General features: G+C 40.6%; 1 protein-coding gene across 7 annotated transcripts in view; it reads left to right on the top strand.

Moving 5' to 3' along the window:
• Positions 1 to 17081, top strand: part of cdk5rap2 (CDK5 regulatory subunit associated protein 2) — a 159572-nt gene that overhangs the window by 85109 nt on the left and 57382 nt on the right. For 6 of the 7 annotated variants that reach the window (XM_059993982.1, XM_059993981.1, XM_059993980.1 and 3 more), the window contains 7 exons: positions 5582 to 5734; positions 7925 to 8040; positions 8459 to 8596; positions 9146 to 9238; positions 10351 to 10706; positions 12967 to 13375; positions 15982 to 16207. In XM_059993982.1, coding sequence (XP_059849965.1) covers positions 5582 to 5734; positions 7925 to 8040; positions 8459 to 8596; positions 9146 to 9238; positions 10351 to 10706; positions 12967 to 13375; positions 15982 to 16207 — 1491 coding nt within the window. The remainder of the gene's footprint in view (positions 1 to 5581; positions 5735 to 7924; positions 8041 to 8458; positions 8597 to 9145; positions 9239 to 10350; positions 10707 to 12966; positions 13376 to 15981; positions 16208 to 17081) is intronic. The other variant, XM_059993978.1, reaches the window with a different exon arrangement.

Here is a 17081-nt window from a genome sequence, read left to right as displayed (position 1 = left end):
GCCTAATCTGCTAACCAGATTCTTAATCACAATCACAGACAGGCTGTTCACCCACCTTTTTAGCTTCCTTTCCTGCCAACAGGCCCTGAGGTTAGTTACATCTGCTCAGGATCAGACAAAATGTGTTGGTACAGACCATCAGTCATAGGGACATTTTTGGGTGTGAATCTTGATGGCATGATTAGCACGTTTATGGAAACTGGTGGTGTGGTAGACAGCAACAGAATCTACTCTCAGTGGCCACTTTATTAGGTGCAGGAATAGAACCCGGTGTAGTCTTCTGCTGATGTATGTAGCCTATCCACTTCAAGGTTCAATGTCTTGTGCGTTCAGAAATGCTCTTCTGCACACCACAGTTGTAACAGGTAATATCTGAATTACTGTTGTCTCTCAATGACAAGGTGTTTTTGCCTACGGACCTGCTGCTAACAAGATGGAGTGAAGGAAGTTGAGCGTTGCCTTCAGAGGTTTATAAAATCTTGAAGAGTGTTGATAAGTTGAATAGCTGCTGTCTTATCCCCAAGGGTACAGGAATATAAAACTAGAGGGCACAGGTCTGTGCTTAAAAGCCATTTAGACAGGTTCATGGATTGGAGAGGGATGGGTTAAATGCAGACAACTGGGACTAGCTCAGAATGGCTCCTTTGTACAGCATGGACAAGTTGGGCTGAAGTGTCTGTTACTATGCTGTACAGATTTGGGCTATAAAATTAATAGTTTTATTCTGCTTGGTTTTACTGTTAAACAGTGTCTTTACCCTGAATACAGTTGGGAGAGGCTTCATCTTAAAAGTCACTTTTATTATCTGCAGCTAATGAAGCCAAAGCCAAAGTAGGTGGGTGGAATTGAGGTTCAAGCAGCCGTAGTCAGATTGATATGTTATTGTGGAAGTTACTAATTGAAGGCTATTCCTATATTTATGTTCTATTTAATGTGAAATGAGTCATTAATACATCTGCACAGGCTTATTGTGGGATTGTTAATGAATGTGCAGGAGAATAGGGAAGTGCATGATCGTGCACTTCAACAGAAGGAATAAAGGCATGGACTATTCAAAAATCAGAAGTCCTCATGCAGGATTCCCTAAAGGTTATCTTGTACGTTGAATAGGTGGTGAGCAAGGCAAATGCAATTTTAGCATTCATTTTGAGAGGACTAGAATAGAAAAGCAAGGATATAATGCTGGGGCTTTATAAGGTATTGGTCAGACCGCACTTGGAGTATTGTAAGTAGTCTTGGGCTCCTTATCTAAGAAGGGGCATGCTGGCATTAGAATATACAGAGGAGATTCATGTGAATAATTCCAGAAATGAAAGGATTAACACATGAGGAGCATTTGATGTCTCTGGGACTACTTACTGGAGCTTAGAAGAATGAAGGTGAGGTCTCATTGAAACCTATCGAATAATGAAAGGCCTTGATAGAGTGGATGTAGAGAAGATGTTTCTTATGGTGCATGATTCTAAGACCAGAAGGGACAGCCTCAGAATTGTGGGACATGCACTTGAAACAGAGTTAAAGGAAAAAAGACTTTAACCAGAGTGTGGTAAATATGTGGAATTCATTGCACAGACAGCTATGGAGGCCAAGTCATTGGGTATATTTGAAGTGAAGGCAGAATGGCCTAATTCTTCCCCTTGTGTCTTTTGGTCTTGTAATTAAATTGGCATCACCTTGATTAAATGCTATTTAATAGACTGGGTGCCATGTATTTAGCTCTCTGTTTAGGACTAAAATAATAGTTTTGTGACCACTAATGGGATGGTGTTTAAATTCAGCTGGAACAATTCACAATGTAATTACAGTATTGCAAAAATCACCGTTTAATCATACATTCTGATTTTTGGAGACATTTTTATCTTTGAATAGTCTTTAGGAAAGTATTTTTGTACAGCCCTTTTGGAATAAATTGCCTCTTCAGATTCTTTGCATTCAGCATAATATTTAAGTCATGCAGTCCAAAGTGATTTTGAAAGTGTTGAGCTAATGTCAGTTGAATAAAACATTGCTGTTTTTCACAGTGCCAGTGCTGCATGTTGTTTTATAAATATACTCTGACACTAGACAATCTACTATTTTTCAATATCAAATGCTGATTGATCTCAGCACGGTAGTGTAGCAGGTAGCACTGGTCACAGTGCAATTCCCGCTGCTGTGTGTAAGGGGAGTTTGTATGTTCTCCTTGTGAGCAGTGCTCCAGGTTAGTAATTTCTAAGGTAGGGACATGTTCAGCACAACTTTGTGGGCTGAAGGGCCTGTATTGTGCTGTAGGTTTTCTGTGTTTCTATTCCAAAGACATGCAGGTTAGGGTTAGTAAGTTGTGGGCATGCAACAGTGGTGTGAAAGTATGGCGGCACTTGTGGGCTGCCCAGCCCATCATTGGACTGTGTTAAATGTTAACACAAAAAATGATGCATTTCACTGTACATTTCAATATTTTGGTGTACATGTGACAAATAAAGGTAATCTTTTTAAATAACAGAAGTTTGGAAAACCCCAAATCTGCAGGAAATCCAAGTTTTACGTTTAATTGTTTTTGAACTTGTAGTGGGATTCTTGAAATAGTTCTTTGTTTAAACATATCTGAGTTGATTTTTAGCAAATTATTTTTCAGTGCAATAGTTAGAACCTGGATTCTAATATGGTCCTTTTGTATTGTACAAGTTCTGCCCCTTAACATAGTTGCTGTATAAAAATGCATTTTCCTACTGTTGTATCAACTTTCTGGTATCTTGTATTCCCAGATTCACTTCCTCAATTCTTCATGGTGATTTCTGTTATCTTAGTGTTTCTGCAGTGATTCATCAGTTAATGAGAAGTCCAGAAATGATCAATCAGTTGTTTTAAGGACGATTGGCACAGAACGGGTTTAGCCTCCCGAAACAGATTATGATGAAATGAAGTGCTATGTGGTATAGGGATGCTGTCTGTTGCAGGTGTTTTGACCAAACTCTCACTATGGTTAGTAGTACTTCTGCTTTCAGTAACAGAAATGCTGTGATCATAGAGGAATTGAGTATATAGATTAACTAATAATAAGTTTTGCTTCATTTAAAAAATGTTTGAAGAGGTTCTTTGACACAGAGGATTTATAAAGAAAAGATTTTTCCTGTCTAATTTGCATTTATGTGCAGAGGATGTGAGGTAGTTTCGAAAATTTAGCGAGAGACAATTCAACGTAGAGGTTAAAATTCATTGATTGGGTCATTGTATATCTTGTTCCTTACCTTTGCTCTGAAAGAGAAAAACTGAGTATCTGTTGTGCAAATTGCTGAAAGGATGGTATACAGGTAGAGCTGTTGAGCTGTTGTTTCCAGCAGCAAAAAAAACAAAATCGACAGTTTTTATCTTGAGGGAACTGATTCAGGCATACTGCCTGGAGTCTTCAGTTTGAATAGAGGCAGTGAACATCGAGGCAGAATCATTTGCCTTGCTGGTAGCACTGCACTGATTCAATAAATTCTAAATTGCTTAATGTCATTTCCAGTACACTGTGCAGAGGAGAACAAAATAATTGTTACTCCAGATCCGAGGAAACGTAAATAAACACGAGAAAAAGCACAATAATAATTTTAAAAACACAATAAATATAAATACATCTACAGTTGCAAGAAAATGTTTATGAACCCTTTGCACTTACCTGGTTTTCTGCATTAATTACTCATAAAATATGGTCTAATTTTCATCTAAGTCACAATAATAGACAAACACAACTGCCTAAAACTAATAACACACAAACAATTGTACTACTTCTCGTCAATGAGCACACCACCTAAACAATCACAGTCTAAGTTTAAAAAAAAAGTATGTGAACCTCTGGGGTAATGCCTTCGACAAAGCTATTTGGAGTCAGGTGTTCTGATTGTTGAGATGAGATTGGAGGTGGGTTGTAGAGGTACCCTGCCCTACTGAAAAAAGACACACAAAGTCAGGTCACTGACAGAGCCTGCTCTTCTCAAGAAAGATCTGTTTATGTGTACCATACCTTGATCAAAACAACTTTCAGAGAACCTTGGAAGAATTGTAGAGATGCATGAAGCTGGAAAAGGTTGCAAAAGCAATTCTAAAGACCTGAGTGTTCATCAATCCACAGAAGAGAAATTGTCTACAAATGCAGGAAATTCAGTACTGTTGCTAGTCTCCTTGCAAAGATCACAGTAAGCGCACCATGTACAATGCTGAAGGAAGTGAAAAAGAACCCAAGGGTAACAGCAAAGACCTGCAGAAATCACCAGAACTTGTTAAAGTCTCTGTTTATGGGTCCACTATGAGAAAAACACTGAGCAAGAATGTTTGGTGGAGGTTATTGCTGCTAAAGGAGATTCAACCTGCTGTTAAAAACAAGGATTCATTTACTTTTTCCAGCCTAGACTGTGAATGATTAAATGATGTTTTCAATAAAGAAATGAAAAGTACAATTGTTTGTATGTTATTTGTTTAGGCAGATTGTGTTTGGCTATTATTGTAACTTGGATAAGGATCAGACCACATTTTATGAGTAATTAATGCAGAAAGCCAGGTAAATGCAAAGGGTTCACCAACACTTCTTGCAACGGTGCATAGATTGATTATATGTCCATAAAGGGATGCTAGGCACAGGAGTGTCTGTGCATAAAGTGACTGAGAGGAAATGATAAAGTAGTGGTGGTTTGGGGAGTAGGGGAGTGGGTGGAGGTTACCGCTCTTTTCCCTACATGTTCATTGTTGTCTTTTCCTAGAGTTTAATTTTCTTTCCTGCCTTTCTCATATTTTAGGGGCTGCACTGTGATGTGGTTGTGCAACTGCTTTACAGTGCCAGTGATCACTGATCAGGGTTCAATTCCCACTATCTTTAAGGAGTTTGTTTATCTTCCCTGTGACCATGTGGGTTTCTTCCAAGTGCTCCAGCTTCCTCCTACTTTCCAAAGATGTACAGGTTAGGGTTAGTGAGTTATGGGCATGCTATGTTGACGCTGGAAGCATGGTGCTACTTGTGGTCTTCAATCCTTTTTGATTTGATGCAAATGACACATTTCACTTTTATATTTTGATGTATATGTAACAAATAAAAACTAATCTTAAGGTAATCACTCTTTCCTTGTAACGTGATCCTTTTAATTTTTGAGATCAGTTTATTTTTATTTGTTTAGAGATGCCATGTAGCCCAAGCCCTTCTGGCCCAACAAGCCGCACTGCCCAGCAACCCACCTATTTAATCCTAACCTAATCATTTATAATGTCCCATTAACCTACTAACCAAATGTCTTTGAACTGTGGGAACACCCGGAGGAAACCAGACACACGAGAAGACCGTACAGGCTTTCTTACAGAGGCTGTTGCAATTGAACTCTGAGCTCCACCACGAGCTGTAATAGTATTGTGCTAACCGCTATATGGCATCCAGCTTTAATGGCTCTTGTGCTATAACTGGATTCACTGAGGTATTGTGTAAAGAATGGAACACCCTAGTTGGGTGTAGTTTGAAAAAGAGGTTATACTACTTGGAAAATGGAATCTGCTTTCTTTGTTACTTCTGCAAAATGACATCTGGGAGTACCTGAGCTGTAGATATTGACTTGATTGTTAAAACTTTGTTGCCCAGAAGCCGTTTCCAAAGGAGATGTAGTTGACTTTAGTGAGGTGGGTTCTCTGCGACCCCAGCTGGAAGACGCGCAACGCTGGAATGTTTCACTGCAGTCGCAACTTGGACAGATGCAGGCCCGAGCTGGTGAAGTGGGGGCAGCCAACGATTCAGGTATACTTATTGCCTTTTCCCTGTCTTGTGTACTTTCAATGTGACAAGATGTACTTTGGAAACTTGTCAACAGAAGGCATAGGAGCAGAGTTATGCCATTTGACCCGTCAGGTCTGCTCTGTCATTGCATCATGGCTGATCTATTATCCCTCTCAACCCCATTCATTATCTTTGATGCCCTGACTAAAAAGCCTAGCAGCCTTCACTTTAATTATACCCAATGATTTGTCCATACACCTTTTCTTTCTTGTTCAAATGTTGAATTGTAGCGTTACAATTATTATCATTCATGCTGCAGTTTTAGAAAAATTTATCATAGAACTACAACACAAGCAGGCCTTTTGATTCGTTAAGTGCATGTCAACAGCACTCACTTGCATTAATCCTATTTTTACCCCAAGTTCAACCTCATCAACTCCTCTCCAATCCTACCACTTTTGCAGATCAGGGGTAATTAATTGGCCAATTAACCTACTACCCTGCAGGACTTCTTGATGTGGAATGAAACAGGTGCTCTTGGGGTCTCAGGGAGGATGTGAAAACTGCATCGGACAGTGCAGGAGGTTTGGATTGAAACCAGGTTTCTGCATCAGTGAGGCAGCATCTGTGTCACTTGTGGCACCTCCATTTAGATCAGGAGTTCCCAACCTGGGGTCCATGGACCCTTTGGTTAATGGCCGGGGTCCATGGCACAACAAGTTTGTGAACCTAGATGGAGTTCATCAGCAGAATCGAAGACATCACCCACATTCTTGCCCCCTCCCTTTAGGCATAAGATACAGAAACCTGAAAGCACGTACCACTTACAATAAGATGGACTCTCGGCCTGACAGTCTACCTCATTATGATCTTGCACTTTATTGTTTCCCTTAACTGCACTTTTTCAGCTTTTGCACTGTTACTGTTATTCTTTTACCTTATTCTACTTCAATGCACTGTGTAATGATTTGATTGTATACAACTTTTTAAATGTATTTTGGTACCAGTGACAATAAACCAATACCATTATGATGAGATTTGGTAGCATTGTTCTCAATTTGTGGGCATACTATGTTGGTGCCGGAATTGTGCTGACACTTGCAGGATGCCCCCAGCTTATGCATAGAACTGGGAACTGCCTTCAGTAGTGCTACAGCTTCTAGGTGGTGGTGTCACTGTGAGGAAGATGCAGAAGAGGCGTCAGGACAATAAAGGCTACTTAAGTAAATGGGCAAGAAGACGATAAAGGGCCTATGATGTGGGGAAACATGATGTCCTCCATTTCGGTACAAAGCATAAAAAGGCATGGTTTTCTTTAAATGGAGAGTGATTGAAAGGTGTTGGTTGGTATTTAGAGAATCCAGGGATCACAAAGGTAAAATGCTTTTTAAGCATGTAGAAAGGGAAACTGATGTTCGCCTTTGCTGTGCTAATATTTGTGTACAAGTATAGACATAGGAGCAGAGATGGGCCATTTAGCCCATAGAGTTTCCTTGTGGTGCAACTCACTGGAATATTGTGTATAGGAGTGGTCTGCCCATCCTAGGAAGAAAAGCTGTGTAAGTTCATTATTTTGATACATGCGAAGAAAGATCTGTCATAAAGCACAACAGATTTGCGGTCTCAAGTTCAAAACAATAACTTGTGTCTCTTTGAAATGTGTAAAATTCTCCAGGATTGCATGGAATAGATGAGGAACTGATCTTTCCCTGGTGTGGAGTCTACCTTTAGGTTGGCTATACAGTTCATAAGAAAAGAAATTTGAAATTCTCTACCCAATGGTGATGTGCCATGGTAGCATAGCGGTTAGCATGAAACTATTGCAGCTTGGGGATTCAGAGTTCAGTCCTGACGTCCACTCTAAGGGGTTTGTACATCCTCCCTGTGGAATGCATTGGTTTCCTCTGGGTGCTCCGGTTTCCTCCCACAGTCCAAAGATGTACAGGTTAGGTAGTCATTGTAAATTTTTTCCTTAATTTGGGTAGGATTTAAGTAGGTGAGTTGCTACAGATGCAGCTCGAAGGGCTGAAAAGGCCTTTCTATATTTCTAAATAAATAAACAAACATTGATTCTCAGTTGTTGAAAGTAATCAAGACTTGATTTTTGGATAAGTGTGAGGTAAGTGTGACCACAATCTTAGGGAATGACAGATCAGGCACTAGGATACAAATAGCCACTACTTTGTAATTTCTTGAAATCTTATGTTCCAGGAAATACTTTTACAAGCTGTGGAGACCAGACTTCATACCTCAGCATCTGCCTGGGCCAGTTTGATGATCTGGAGCAGGAGGTAGTCAATCTCTCCCTGCCAGAGCTTCGACAAAAGGTGAGCTGCCTTTTTCAGTCAGATTTGCCTACTGCACAGTAGCGCAGCAATTAGCATAAAGCTTCACAGCACCAGCGATTGGGGTTTAATTTCTGCCTCTGTCTATAAGGAGTTTGTTCATTCTCCCTGTGACCTTTGGGTGCTCTAATTTCCTCCTGTATTCTGAAGACATATGAGTCAGTGTTGGTGAGCTGTGGGCATACTATGTTGGTGCCAGAAGTATGGCAACACTTGTGGGCTGCGCTCAGCACGTATTTGAACTATTGATTCATACAACACACTTCACTGTATGCTTCAATGTGCATGTTACAAATAAAACTAATCTTTATCTTGTGGTTTCTTTTAATTAAAATATATAATATCACAGACAACAAAAATTATAATGTATTTTTTTGTTTGTTCCTCTTTAAAAATTCAGATTATTGAACTTCTGAAATCCCTGAAAACATTACAAGCCAACAACCAAGAGTTGCAAGCTAGGGTTAGCATGTCAGAGCATTCTGTTCTTGGCTCTAGCAGCAAGGAAAATCCACAGGAACCGGTGATGGTTGCACAGGTGAAGTTTAAGAAACTGCTCTGAAATTGCTTTGACACATCTTTAAAACATCTGCAGTTTTATTCTGCAGCTAAAACTATTTTTGTTTGCAACGTTGTACATGGTTGCTGAAGTAGTATAAAATATTTTTCAGAAATCAACTTAAAGCTGGATATAAAATATACTCTAGTGTATATGAATAAGTGACTGAATTCCAAGAGATCATTAGTTTTGTTAATTAAACAGCTTAATTTCAATTTATTTTCACAGTATATTATGCATTTCCTGTAAACTTAGTGCATGAATTCCCATTTATATTGATGATAAATATAAAGTTTATTTCCTTATTGTCAATTTAAAATTATTTGGGTGTTTAAGTGTCTTTTCAGAATGTTTAATTTAAAACTTGAAAAATCTGTTCGTTACTTTTTGTTCCAGGTCTTCTGGAATCCATTTTGCATTCAAGACATGCTTTCATTTATACTTCAGTTATATATGCTGTTGTTTACATCCACTTTTTTTTCCCTTCAAACTTCATTCTTTTGTCTCATCCCGCTCCATGTCTCATAGCTGCTTCATCAAAGACCAGAAGAATCAATGAAAATAAATACAGTCCTTCAGGAACCGCTACAAAGCATTAACCAGCTTGAGGACCGCAGTTTGGTAGGACTGTTTCTGAAGTATTTCTGGTTTTGTCCATTTTGGTTTGGTTTTGCCTACGCCATTGTGGATGTGTTCAGATTTGTAATTTGATTTGACATCTCATAGAAAATCTACACTGAAGGAAATTAATTATAGAACGTTGGATTATAATAACACAGTACAGGTCCTTTGGCCTATGATGTTGTGCTGACCTTTTAACCTATTCTAAGATCAATCTAACGCTCCCCAACTCTCCATTTTTCTATCATCTATGTGTCAATCTAAGAGATGCTTGACTGACCATAATGTATTTTCCTCTACTGCCAACCATGCAGTGTACCCTCACTGTTTTAAAAAATAATTGACCTCTGGCATGCCCCCCATACTTTGCTCCAATCACTTTAGAATGATGCCCCCTTATTAACCATTGCTGCTCTCAGATAAAGTCTTATTGTATCTCTGCCGCATGTCCATGCGAATCAGATAACAACCACCCAGACTCCGTTTCCCAGCGTTAAATCCATCTCAAAGGCCTGTTTCAATGTGATGAATGGTTTTCCCTCAACTATTGTCTACAGGCATAAATTCCATACCCTTTCTCTTGGCTCTGTTTTAATTCTTCTGCCAAAAACTTTGCATTTTATGCCACTTTTTTGTTCTGTAGTTGAAGCAAAAATTGCTTCCTTTTTACTCAGTTTTGATTAGTGAAATTTGTTGTTTTTGCAGCAGCAATGCAGTACATGACATAAAATTACTATACACCACCAAAGATAGTGTTAATGGTTCATGAACCATTCAGAAATCAGAGAGCAGAGTGGAAAAAGCTGTTGCTAAAACTTTTCCTGTACCCCCTCGTTGGTTGTAACGAGAAGAGGGCTTGTCCTGCATGATAGATGTTGCCTTCTTGAGGCATCACTATTTGAAATGTCTTCAATGGTTATCTAATTCCCTTCTTCCCCCTCCCTCTCAACCACTGCCTTGAGGACGGTGTATTGTCAAGACTGATAAATCAATGTGAAACTGGCTCTTTTCAACCTATGACCTGATGCCAGCATTATTTATTATACTTCAGTACTTCCATAGCTGCCAAACTGCTTCCTCATAGTGTGCTTATTTGTTCTGGCACAATGCAGGGCATATCCAAAGATGACAAGTGTATACAGACGGTTGAAGTTGAACTGGCAGAGACGATACCATCGCAGCTGCCGGTTACTGCTGCTGAGAAAAACTGGAAACTGGATTCTGCTTTGGTTTCTAGAGTTTCTGCTGCTGATAGTTCAGATTGTACCAAGCTATTTGATGAACTGAACAAGATTAATTCTGAACTGGAAGACAAATGTGGACAGCTGCAAGAAGCCAAGACTCAGCTGGAGATGACTGAATGCCAGTTGCATGAATTGGAGGCCCAGAGTCGAGAAACAAAGGAAGAAGTTGGCACAATAAGGTGGCTGCTGGAGGAGAATGGTGTATCCTCGGTGACTGAGCTTGGGTATGTGCCTTTAGTATTTTCATGTGAGCTCGGAGTTTATGGTGAATCATCTGGACACAGATCAGAGGTGGTTAGTTTCTGGATCAGTCAGTGTGACAAATGCTACTTGTCAAACTAGAGGGGGTGCAGAATATATTTATGAGGATGCTGCCTGGACAAGAGAGCCTGTGTTATAGGGAGAGGTTAGCCTTGCTGGATCTTTATTCTCTGGAGAGAAGGAGAATGAAGGTTTACTGGAACAGAGATGAGGAAGAATTTTTTTAGCCAAAGGGTAGTGAATTTGTGAAATTCATTGCCACAAACGGCTGTGGAGGCCATCATTGGGTTTATTTAAAGCAAAAGTTGATAGGTTCTTCATTAGTAAAAGCATCCAAGGTTACGGGAAAAAAGGTAGGAGAATGGGGTTGAGAAGGGTAATAAATCAGCCATGAAAGCATGGTGGAGCAGACTCGAAAGGCCTCCTTCTGCTCCTGTGTTATGGTCATGGGTTTGTTTAACAATAGCCTTTCTTCAAAATATCACATAGAAAAAATCTGCTAGTTTGTGGAACAAGAGTGAGGGGTGATATTAACTCGATTGCTCTTTGAAGGACTGACAAGAGTAATTGAACCAAATGGTTGTTTCCTGTGTTGTAATTTGATTATAGGCCTATAATTTCATCAATTCTGGCTTGACTGCCTCTATTCCTTACCATTTCTTGGCTGAATTTTATATCCGATTGATACTTGGCGTGCTTTCCCTGACTTGACATCTTATTCCTGTTGCTGCCAGAAACTAAAGGCTTCAGTAGCCTGTGTTCGTTACTGCGCTATGAAAAGGCCGAAGAAATTTTGTTAGTTTTATATTTGTGAATAAAATTTTGGATTTTTTTCATGAAGGTGTGCCTTCACCTGAAGCTGTGGAACATGGTTCAGCATTAACCAAAATACATCATATAAGACCATAAGATATAGGAGCAGAATTAGGTCATTTGACCATTACATTTTTTTTCCACCCTTCCATCATGACTGATTTATTATCCCTGTTAATCCAATTCTTTTGCCTTCTCCCTCTAACATATGACACTCTGACTAATCAAGAGGCTGAAAACCAGTGCTGTAAATATATCCACTGACTTGGACTCCACAGCCATCTGTGGCAATGAACTTCACAGCAGTGAGATATCTGACACTTACCAGAAAGCACTTCATCCATAATGGATCATAGCTTGGCCTGTAATGTGCTATCAGAATTCTCATCTAATTGAGTGTCACCAAGAGGCAGCTGGTTATATATATTAAAGTATCTTAATGAATTGTTACCTTGCAAGCTGTTTGTGTAGCTAGGGTAGCATAGTGATTAGTGCATTGCTTTACACTTGCTGGCTGCCCCCAGCACATTCTCAGACTGTATTGTTTGTTGACGTGAACAACGCATCTCACTGTACATGTGATAATCTAATCTTTAAACGGTATAAAATGAAAAGGCAACATAAATCCTATCTGACCAAGTTTGGTATATCTGGCCAGCCTCATTGGCCTTGTCAGTTGGCCATGCTTTGGCCTCTCGCACTGAACACAGTGGATTGATTTTGTGCCTTTGATCCTGAGGAAACTGAGTGTATAAGAGATCAGGTTATAAGATTAGTTTTATTTGGTTAGTTTCATTTGTCGCATGTAGTTTGAAACTTAGTGAAATGCGTCACTTTGCATCACCGAACAACATAGTCCAAGTATGTTCTGGGGTAGCCCGCAAGTTTTGCCACGCTTCTGGCCCCAACATAGCGTGCCCACAACTTTATAACCCTAACCCTCAAGTCTTTGGAATGTGGGAGGAAACTGGATCACCCGGAGGAAATCCACACAGTCATGGGGAGAACGTACAAATTTCTTGCAGGCAGTAGTGGAAATTGAGCCCTGATCACTGGCACTGTAGAGTGTTACACTAACCACCAGCTATAATACCATCCTTCAGTAAGTGTGTCAGCGACCGGAAATGAATTTCTGCCCCAGCATTCATTATTCTTGGCATCAGTGAGTTGATTAATACAGTTTTACAGTTAATACATTAATATGTTAATACAGTTTTTGTAAGAAGATGTCTTTGAGCATCTGATACTGATTTATACATCTATACTTGTAATTTACAATTTAATACTGTTTTATATTACATGATCTGTAAGAATGCTGTATATATTTAGTGATTTGATTTTCTAGTATTGTTTGCATAAAAATTAGAATAATTAAACAAGTCACTAACATTAATTTTATTTAACTCACAGAAATGAAATAATGAAATTGAGAGAAGAAATAACACAACTGCACAATCAACTTGGAGAGAGCTTGTCAGTAAGTGAGAACGAAGGTGAGGAAGAAGTGGATGAGGAGAGCAAAGGAGGCCTAAGAAAAACAGTTTTGAGGTTAAAAATCAAATCGAAGAAACAGAGGAAGGTGCATGACCTCAAGCAACAGATAGAGCTCAACTCCTCTGGTGAGGGTGTACGATTCAACCCTGACTTGATAGTAAGCATGGCAAAGGAAATGGAACACTTGAAGGAGCATCTCGAAGCTGCTAATCAAAAGAGAACAAAGGAAATGCAGACAGAAGTGGGTAAAGACCACCAGGAATCAAAAGTGACACAGTCGCATCCTTTGAACATTAGAAAATACAAGGCAAAGAACTCTAAGCAGGTATGTAAATGGTCTCTAAGGTATGCATTTCTCATGGGTGGTACTATAGATTTTTGTTCTTTTCCTTTTTAAGGGCCTTCCACCGTATGAACGCAGCAGCAGGCTTTACTCTGAAACCACACCTCAGTATCTCATGACTCAAAATTCAAGATTGTTTAATGTCCTTTCCAGTGCCCAAGTGTAAAAGAGAACAATGTTGGGCCCTTGTTCAAATGCACCAGCAAGAAATGAAATTTTTTGGAACAATTAACAATATTTTTGTACTTTGTCTTTTATTAAACATCTAGTTAGAAGTTTTTTTTAAAAAGGTGGTTTACCTCCACTTAAAATACTTCGGCACGATTCATCAGTGTGGCATCTGATGTTGATTGGAAAATGCTTCTCCATAATTGACCATGTCTTGGCCTGTAATGTGCTAACAGAATTGACACCTATTTGAGAGTCAATAAGAAGTAACCTGTTATCTACCTTGATCTTTGTTGCCTAGCAGCTTTGGCAGTTTTCCCATTTGTCGAATGGTGTTTCCTTCACGGTCTGGGGTGCTATTCTCAGTGGAGCCTGGAATTCAGCTATGTAGATTCAACACTTGTTGTTTGGGATGCGCGTTTGAGCATTCATCAGTGCGGAGTTGTTATTCGAACTGAAGTAGTAATTCAGTGTTGTGCTCTGTCTTGAGAGGTGTGCATGTACAGATTCTGCGGATGCTGGAAATCCAAAGCAGCAAACATGGAACGCTGGAGGAACTCAGATCCGGCAACATCTTTAGTAGTGGTCGCCAACCCGTCGACCACAATCAACTGGTCGATCTTTGAGACTTTCCCAGTAGATCCTGAAAAAAAAGAAAAATAAATACACGAATACCGTTGAGAGATTGTTTCTGGGTTGCAGGGTTTTAGTTCTGTTCTTTCTGCCCAGTGTGCATGTGCGTAGCTCCCCCGCCACGCACTTGACTACACAGTATACTTCAGTGGTCCCCAACCACCCGGCCGCGAGAAAACAATATGAGTCAGCTGCACCTTTCCTCATTCCCTGTCACGCCGACTGTTGAACCTGAACGCACAGGGGTAGCCTAAACGCAGTGACACCCTCGCGCGGCTGGTGGGAAGTGCCGTTGGTACTGGCCTGGAGCGCGGACAGATGGGCGCCGCCTCTAAACCTGTTTAGCACACCGAATGTTGGTGGGGAACCGGTGTTAAAATATTCGTAGACGATCTAATCCAGGCTCAGGGTTTTGTAAGTAGCAGAGCAGCTACATCGCTGCCATCTACTTGAAGCAAACTTTTGTCGGCCGATAGATCCTACAAGGGAGACAGGCGCGCGCCCTGTCGCGCTCCTCGCTTGGTCGGTCGCTCTCTCTGGACTGCGACTGTCTCTGCCTCGGTATGGGGACCTCCGGCCCTCACCTTCTCCTTTCACCCCAGCCATGACCAGCCACACCTGGCCAAGGCGTCTGGCGGTGGACGGGCGGGAGGCTGGAGTTCGGGCCCAGAGGCTGTCTAAGGAGGCAATGAAGCCCTCAAAACTGCTTCGGTACCTTGAGTCCAAGCACCCTGCGCTTAAAGACAAACCCGTTGAGTTTTTTTAGTGGAAAAAGCGTGAATAAGCGGGGCAGAAGCTAAGCACTGAGATCCACGAAAACTAAATTGTGTAATAGACTGGACATAAGGAACCTGCTTCGAGTATCGCTGTATTCTGGTCGTGTTTAACACCAACCCCCCTCCCCCCTGTCGGCTGGTCCGCAAGAATATTGTCACTATTAAACCAGTCCACAGTGCGAAAAGGACTAGGGACCCCTGGTGTTCATACATTATTTCTACTTCCGGGTTGCGGGGTTTTACTTTTGGTCTTTTCTGCCCCGGTGTACATGTGTGTAACTAATCGATTTGGGGTCGATCTTTCCTTTCACTAAGGCCGGGGTAGGGGATCTTGGGCCTAAAAAGGCTGGTGACCACTAATCTATAGAGAGGATGTTTCATGCCAAGACATTTTCATTAGAACTAGAAATAAGAAGGGGTTAGCTTCACCTGGTCTTGCCTATCTCCTGCCACTTCATACTACTTCCTCTCCCCACACTTTATTTTTGGCTTTTTCCTTCTCTTTTCATTGATGCTCCACCCCTTCTCCCCTTTCAGCAATTTGCAGGAACTGTTCCGTCTGTAACTTCACCTTGCTCTTCCATCTCCACCAACCACCCCTCCTATTATGGTACTTCCTCATTCACCATTCTTAGTTCACCTAAGTAGCATTTGTGCCAGTTCATCTGAATTTTCCTTTCCCTCTTCCTTTCTTTCTTCCCCCCCTTATTAAAACACATTTTACCCCCCCCCCCAGCCCTGAAAGGCCTTTGATCTCTTTCTGTCCACACCAATGTGCCTGAACACCTGAATTATTGCAGTTTAACACACATGAAATGCTGGAGGATCTCAGCAGGTCAGGCAGCATCTGTGGAGGGGAATATGCTGTCTGTTATTCTTCTCCATAGATGAGGCCTGCTGAGGTCCTCCAGTATTTTGTGCTGAATTGTTCTGGAATTTTGTTTTTGTTTTTGAACTATTGTTTTCCCTTTTTAATAATTAAAGACCTTTCATTCCATTTGTTTTATTCAGATCAGTACAAGGTCTCGTCTCCCTGTCCCATTAAAACAATCAAGATCGATCCACAGTGTTAATACTGCCACCTCTGGCCAAGGTTTACCATCTGACCATCAACAAGTTGATCAGTTGAGGGCAGCAGTGAAGGATGATGAACAACTACAGAGTAAGCTCTTTGTAGATGAGACAACGCTTGTCAGCCAGACAGCGAAGTTAAGGCCTTATTGTGCTCCTATCCTTGGTAAGTAATTAAACAATATTTGTTTGTTCAATAACATTGTTCAACATTTCAGAACAGTGAAATATTTACAGGACAATGTCTTCCCTTTGTTGTATGACAGGTCTTTTCATCTGAGCATGTACTCACTGGGGTTTAGAAGAATGATGGGGTAATCTCACTAAAACCTATCGAATATTGTGAAGCTTATATAGAGTGCATGTGGAGAGGATGGTTCCTATACTGGGGGAGCTTAGGACCAGTGGGCACAGCCTCAGAAAAGAGGGGTGTCTATTTAGAACAGAGATGAGGAATTTCTTTTGCTAGTGGTTGGCGAATTTATAGAATTTGTTGTCACAGATGATTGCAGAAGCCAAGTCATTGGGTATATTTAAAGTGGAGGTTGATAGGTTCTTGATTAGTCAGGTTGTCAAAGGTTTCAGGCAGAAGACAGGAGAATGAGGTTGAGAGAAGTAATAAATCAGCATTGATGGAATGGCAGAGCAGACTTGATGAGCCAAGTGGCCTGATTCTGCTCCTGGGTTTTATGGTCTTTAGTCAAATGTTCCATTTTCAGTTAGATTTTCTGTTACGACAGTATTTTTGATCTTTTTCTTCTACACTGGGGCTTTATAGTTGCAAGCAAGCTTACTCTAGGTGTAGCGCTAGTGTTACTGGATGGAGTGAAGTAAGTTTTTAAAGAGGGTCACACAGTTGTACAGTTCTGATTCTTGACAGCTTGTTGCCAGATTTCCACAGACACTCACAGCACTATTGAAATGACTACAGACTGCTGGTTTAGTTTGGCAGAGCTTTTATTTGCATTAGAGAATTCAAATCTGGGAGGATTTTTAAAATTTTTATTTCAAGTATGACTTAGAAGTTTTGTTGATGACAC

This window comes from Hypanus sabinus, chromosome 18 (genome assembly GCF_030144855.1).
Source record: "Hypanus sabinus isolate sHypSab1 chromosome 18, sHypSab1.hap1, whole genome shotgun sequence".
NCBI lineage: Eukaryota > Metazoa > Chordata > Chondrichthyes > Myliobatiformes > Dasyatidae > Hypanus > Hypanus sabinus.
The sequence above is the reverse complement of the archived record's forward strand: the minus strand, read 5'-3'. Positions and strand labels throughout refer to the sequence as shown.